Source organism: Penaeus japonicus, unplaced genomic scaffold (assembly GCF_977035675.1).
Source record: "Penaeus japonicus unplaced genomic scaffold, GWHDUDI00000001_assembly GWHDUDI00000037, whole genome shotgun sequence".
In the NCBI taxonomy this organism is placed as follows: Eukaryota; Metazoa; Arthropoda; class Malacostraca; order Decapoda; family Penaeidae; genus Penaeus; species Penaeus japonicus.
The window spans coordinates 15961739-15969238 of NW_028234439.1; the positions used below are offsets into that span (position 1 = coordinate 15961739).

Below are 7500 nucleotides of genomic sequence, written 5' to 3' on the forward strand. Positions count from 1 at the left end.
TACAGCCAGCCTATCAGAATCAGGTTCTAAATACCTTACAGCCAGCCTATCAGAATCAGGTTCTAAATACCTGACAAACAGCCTATCAGAATCAGGTTCTAAATACCTTACAGCCAGCCTATCAGAATCAGGTTCTAAATACCTTACAGCCAGCCTATCAGAATCAGGTTCTAAATACCTTACAGCCAGCCTATCAGAATCAGGTTCTAAATACCTTACAGCCAGCCTATCAGAATCAGGTTCTTAATACCTTACAGCCAGCCTATCAGATTCAGGTTCTAAATACCTTACAGCCAGCCTATCAGAATCAGGTTCTAAATACCTTACAGCCAGCCTATCAGAATCAGGTTCTAAATACCTTACAGCCAGCCTATCAGAATCAGGTTCTAAATACCTTACAGCCAGCCTATCAGAATCAGGTTCTAAATACCTTACAGCCAGCCTATCAGAATCAGGTTCTAAATACCTTACAGCCAGCCTATCAGAATCAGGTTCTTAATACCTTACAGCCAGCCTATCAGAATCAGGTTCTAAATACCTTACAGCCAGCCTATCAGAATCAGGTTCTAAATACCTTACAGCCAGCCTATCAGAATCAGGTTCTTAATACCTTACAGCCAGCCTATCAGAATCAGGTTCTTAATACCTTACAGCCAGCCTATCAGAATCAGGTTCTAAATACCTTACAGCCAGCCTATCAGAATCAGGTTCTAAATACCTTACATCCAGCCTATCAGAATCAGGTTCTAAATACCTTACATCCAGCCTATCAGAATCAGGTTCTAAATACCTGACAAACAGCCTATCAGAATCAGGTTCTAAATACCTTACAGCAAAACACACACAAGAGCATGCTTCTAGGAACTATTAATGCTGTTGGCATGCACGACACACGATACCTTACATGTGCAACATCGGAAGTCCTATGAAATACGCACACAAAATGAAATAAGTACAGCCGACTTCCAAGGTGGTGATATATATATATATTCCGAGAAAAAAAATCATACTTGCACAGCCCTATTTTTGCCAGTACAATACTGGCAACATGCCTCCTGGCTTCACAAAAGCAAATGCTTACTCACTATGATGCTCTGAGATCAGTTAATTTTATTCTATAATACATATGAGCATGTGTGCATGGTCTGGGTGTTGTATTTGTGTTATTTCCCACCACATCCTGCCACCATACCACCTTGCTGATGATGGTTACTGAAAAACTACCAACACATAATCTATGGAACAAAATATCCTTTCCACGCAATTACCACCATCGACATAGTGCTTCTTTTATTCTGGTGAAGGCTAAAGCAATGATACATCTTTGGCCTACCATACTAGAGAGTCCATTAGGAGGTAGTGTGATACTAATACACTTTACACTAAAAGCTATCACTTATATTACATAATAATAATATATTATACATCATATAATAAATATAATTGTGTATATATAGGTAAATAAATATATATACATAAATAGATAAAAAATATATATAAACAAATAAATAAACATATATATAAACAAATAAATAAATATATATATATAAACAAATAAATAAATATATATATATAAACAAATAAATAAATATATATATAAACAGATAAATAAACATATATATATATAAACAAATAAATAAACATATATATAAACAAATAAATAAACATATATATAAACAAATAAATAAACATATATATAAACAAATAAATAAACATAAATATACACAAATAAATAAATATATATATACAAATAAATAAACATATATATATAAACAAATAAATAAATATATATAAACAAATAAATAAACATATATAAACAAATAAATAAACATATATATAAACAAACAAATGAATAAACAAATATATATATAAATAAACATACATAAAAAAAATTATATATATATACAAAAAAAAAAAAAAATAATAAAAAAAAAAAAAATAATATATATATATATATATATAAATATATATATATATAATATATATATATATATAATAAATAATTAATAATATAAATAAATAAATAAAAAAATATGTAAAAAAAAAATAATATATATATATAAATAAAGAAATACTAAACAAAATAAATACATAAATACATAAATAAAAAATATATAAATAAATAAAATATATAAAAAATAAATAAATATAAAAATAAAAAAATATATAAATAAATACATATATATAAATAAATATATATATACAAATAAATAAACATATAAATAAACAAAATATATATATATATAAATAAATAAAAATATATATAAATAAATAAATATATATAAATAAATAAATATATATATACATAAATAATATACAAATATATAATACTTAATAAATAATATATAAATAAATATATATAAAAATATATGAATAAATATAAATAATAAAAAATAAAAATATAAATAAATATATAAATATATAATACTTAATAAATAATATATAAATAAATATATATAAATAATATAAAATAAATACATATAAATAAATATATATAAATGATATATAAATAAATACATATAAATAAATATATATGAATACATATAAATAAATATATATAAATACATATAAATAAATATATATAAATACATATAAATAAATATATATAAATACATATAAATAAATATATAAATACATATAAATAAAATATATAAATACATATAAATAAATATATATAAATACATATAAATAAATATATATAAATACATATAAATAAATATATATAAATACATATAAATAAATATATATAAATACATATAAATAAATATATATAAATACATATAAATAAATATATATAAATACATATAAATAAATATATATAAATACATATAAATAAATATATATAATACATATAAATAAATATATATAAATACATATAAATAAATATATATAAATACATATAAATAAATATATATAAATACATATAAATAAATATATATAAATACATATAAATAAATATATATAAATACATATAAATAAATATATATAAATACATATAAATAAATATATATAAATACATATAAATAAATATATATAAATACATATAAATAAATATATATAAATACATATAAATAAATATATATAAATACATATAAATAAATATATATAAATACATATAAATAAATATATATAAAAACATATAAATATATTTATTTATACACATATAAATGTAGTGTAAAACCAGCAATTTCATAAAATTCTATTTGGGTTAAAATATTTAATAGCATCATCAGATACTCAAAATATTCAAAAACATAAAATGAATAATCCCAAGACCTTCACCTTCCTTGCAATCATGGACAAATTTCAAAAGAGCAAGACTTTCTTGTATGAAATGGCGGTTTAAACAGCCAACAGTAGCATGAATAGCAAGTTGGAACTGTTGCTAGCCTCTACCCATGACAGTGCAGTGTGTGTTGATAGTGACTTCTAAGAGTCTTACTTAAAAGTAATTAAGTATCTTTAATCTAAAATAAAAGGCATGTTAACATCAAACAGAGTACATCTTATCCTCTGGTTCTAATAAAGGAGAAAAAGCCATTATTCTCATAATTAAAATACATGAATTCCAAGGCAAGCCAATATAATCATCTGGCAGCCAATCAAGTTAAGAGACTTTACACAGGTGCTAAAAGATGTTAAGATTTTGAACTTCACCTTGAAGTGTGCAACTGCATTCTCTGAGGGTTTGCTGCAGCCCACTTTCTACATACTACTTTTATTGCTAATTACATAGGCCGAAGAGTGCAACCGTTCGGCAAAATTAAAATGCATCAACTTTATATTACTCAAGAAATTAATAACTCAGCATTGCATATGCTTCCTATTCTACCACCATAAGCAAATATAATTGTAAACCTGGTATATCATTCCAAATATTACAGGAAATGTCTTCTCCAACCTTGCAGGCAGAATTTCACAAGAAGTGCATAATCTAGCCTCAGGAGGAGAAATCTCTTACCATTTAATCTCTCTGCTACACATTTGGAATGCTGATTTTTTTTTTCTATATTGCACTGGTTCCTTACTTGACAATTCTCAAGGGAGGTCTCAACCCCAAAACCTTACATATCTCTAATTTCCAACAACCATGTATATAAAAAAAAAATCATCATCAAATTCATCAGCCTTTTCATTCTAAGATCTTTTTTTACCCATCTATCTATCTATAAGTGACATATGCCCACAACTGTTTACTGATATTTTTAATTAATTCTCTACCTATAAACCATTTAAGTCTTTAATATCAAGTTCTAGCAAAGAAAATGGGAAAATGAGATGAAGGATGAAAGTTGAGGAAAAACTATTTAGAGCAGCATCTCCTAGAGAGGACATGAGTCAAACAGTAATTAAAAGTCAGTTTTACATGAGCAGCTGACAGCTTACATAAATACAGTAATAAAAAAGGAATTCTGTGCAGCTGTCGCATACACAGTACAAAAAAAAAAAAAAGATTACTTGTTGCTTTATGCATTCACAGAACTAAATATATTGCAAGACACTAATAATTTGTGGTAAATTTTTACAAGACTGGTCCCACTCATCCACTACCGGCCTATACAATTATGTATTTGACTGAAAAGCTCTTACTTCAGCAAGAATAGCTACTAAGCTGATGTGTATATACCTATATAATGTTCTTTGTAATGAATTCAATTTTACTACATATAATGTTTCTAACATTTCATGCCACCTGTGCTCTGACAAAGGCCAACAACCCTCCAACAAAAATTCCGATGAGAGAGTGTAGACCTTGCTGGCTATCTGCCATCAATAAATTTCCCTAACAGTGCTGCATTACTAAATATCAATGAATTTCTAACACCCTCTACTATACATATATAGTGAATATTCCTTGCAATGCCACCCCTATACCTTGCAATCTGGGCCCTGATATTAGGGGAGCGCATGAATTAGATCCGGCTCTTTGACCTTCATACAATTGACTGAGGTCTTTTCTTTTACCCAGTTTGCTCATTAGTAAAAAAAGAGCCATTTTTCAGAAAAAATGACTTAGGATGTTTGGTTCTTCTATAAACAACAGCCAATCAAAGCTACCCCTAAATCAACCGATCATAGCACTTTCATGTTCCTTGTTGTTAGTGAACCCGCGGATTTGAGCCAATCGCTGTATCGTGAAGACGAGATGTGTGTGCATGTGCAGTATTGGTTCCAGTATAGGATATACATTGCTGATGTGGGATACACACAGACGGTGCATTCAAAAGATGTATCACCAATCAAGGAACCACTTCACGCTCTATGTATACAAACCAAACTAAAAACTTCCAAAAATCAAGGTAATGAAGCAATTATTGAATATTATCTGTGCATCAACAGCTTATTGAAATCAAGGTAAATGGGACATAGTTCTGCAAAAAACTAATGTTTGATTGGTTGTTGGGTTAGGATTTTCTGAACATAAATATTGCTTTGTCATGGAGGAGGCACCCATGATCGTTGTGCAATCCGTACGCAATGCGGGTGAGTATATTGCAAAGAAATCACATCTTTTACATTCTTATTTGACAATAGAGAGATATATGGTGAAATCAAGGTACATTTGTGGCATATATCAAAGCAACTTGTTCGTTCATAACCCCGATCTCCTTCATGCCCTCCCCTACTATCAAGGCCCAGATTGTGGGTACAGGGGGAATTGCGGATTATATCCACTATACATGAGTGGTAGAGGATGCGAGAGATCCATCTATCCATTTTCGTGGCATTTAGTAATGTGGCACTATTCGGACAATATGGCATCACATTTGCCAGATTATATGTGGGAGGTTTGTTGGCCATTACTTAAATGGGAAATGTAAGGGCTGCAGTGGTCACTTGACACAGTGCCACTGTTGGGTTGGACTTGGGTCAAGCAATGTTCATGGGAATTTCGATAGACAATAACCAACATAATTATAGGGAAAAGTCCCATTATCAAAGCCTCAACTAGTCTTGTAAATATTTATCAACTTTGGAAAAACTGGACATGCCTTGGAAGTGACAGTTCTGATTATCTAATATTTTTTCTTAAAAACTGGTCCCTGTATCACTTACCATTAAAACCAGCTAGTTTAAATGCTTGTCCTAAATATTCAACTAGCCTCCACAAGGGAAGAGCAACATGCTTTACAAAACCCATTTCAACACCCAAAGACTTCTAGCATATCATTTTCTTCTATATTGAACAGACAGTAAAAGTCAATATGGTGTCACACAGTTCCCGTTCAAAAGCCAATCTTCACATGTTCACACACACCAAACAATACAAAAAACAGTGTGCCCACAGCTGTGTCTACACCACAGACACACACACACCTAGAAACACGCCCAAAATCACCACTGGATTGAGTTTCCCTTCGAGTGGAGGAACTGACCAGTGGAGTCATGCCAACACAAATAGATACACTGGGGAGGAAATTCCAAAATCGGGGCCAACATTCTCGCCTTTGATTTCTAAACTGGCCAGGTACGTGCTCCTGGTTCCCTGTGGCATGTGTTGTCCTTGCCAAATCCTTGGTAGCGAGAGGAGTGAAGAGAGAGAGAAAAAAAAATTGAAATTGTGCAAATCACAGCCCAACTGCACCGGCAGTTCTGGCAGGTTCTGAACACATTTACCACCTTCCTGGGACTATGGCTTATCAAATACCCGTTTCCTTATTTAAATTCTTAATCTGCATGTTGCAAAACCATAGGCCACACACCCACAAAAGAACAAAACTGAAACAGATATAAGAAAAACCTCCTTTCTCAACGCAAGCACAAGACAGCCTTACCAAGGGCGATGTATTCCCTTTTCACTTGCGTCTTCTTCTCGATCTGTTCCAGCAAGTCTGTCATCTTGTTCTTCTCGTAGAGCATCTTGACCGCTTGGTCCTTGTAGTATTCCATGCTGGATGACATCTCGAGGGCGGAAAGGTGTGTCGAAGGAAGGATCTAGCGAGAGAAAGGCTGCCTACTCCTGCCACAGTCGCCTCTGAATGCGAAGAGATGATAAGGAACACGCGAAGAAAACGGGAACAAGAGCAAACCCGCGCCATTTTCAAGTTCTACTTTAGTTCCTTTTCTCGCTTTGTTGCTCGTTGTCGCTCTCTGTCTTTATCTGTGACTCTGTCTGTCTGTCTCTGTCTCTCTGTCTTTGACCCCCCTTTCCACCCCCCCTCTCTCTCTCTCTTTCTCTCTTTCTCTTCTCTTTCTCTCTCTCTCTCTCTCTCTCTCTCTCTCTCTCTCTCTCTCTTCTCTTCTCTTTCTCTCTCTCTCTAATACATTCTATCTCTCTCTCTCTCTCTCTCTCTCTCTCTCTCTCTCTCTCTCTCTCTCTCTCTCTCTCTCTCTCTCTCTCTCTCTCTCTCTCTCTCTCTCTCTCTCTCTCTTACTCACACTTCCATATGGAATTGTTTTGCTCCTGAGAAGACATTCCGCTGTTGTTCGTGAAGCCCCGGAAGTCCTTGACAGCACTCAGTGAACCTCGAGTACACGTCAGTAAAGATTAAAGATTCA

The 7500-nt window shown here is 31.4% G+C and overlaps 1 protein-coding gene across 4 annotated transcripts in view; it reads right to left on the reverse strand.

Annotated features, from left to right (window-relative positions):
- Positions 1-7443, reverse strand: part of LOC122246410 (receptor expression-enhancing protein 5) — a 16710-nt gene extending 9267 nt beyond the window's left edge. For 2 of the 4 annotated variants that reach the window (XM_043004965.2, XM_086532377.1), the window contains exon 1: positions 6777-6972. In XM_043004965.2, the coding sequence (XP_042860899.2) occupies positions 6777-6903 (127 nt within the window). In that variant the 5' untranslated portion in view covers positions 6904-6972. Of the gene's footprint in view, positions 1-6057; positions 6350-6776; positions 6973-7380 lie in introns of those variants that run through there. The other 2 variants (XM_086532379.1, XM_086532378.1) reach the window with 2 other exon arrangements.
- Positions 7444-7500: the final 57 nt, after the last annotated feature.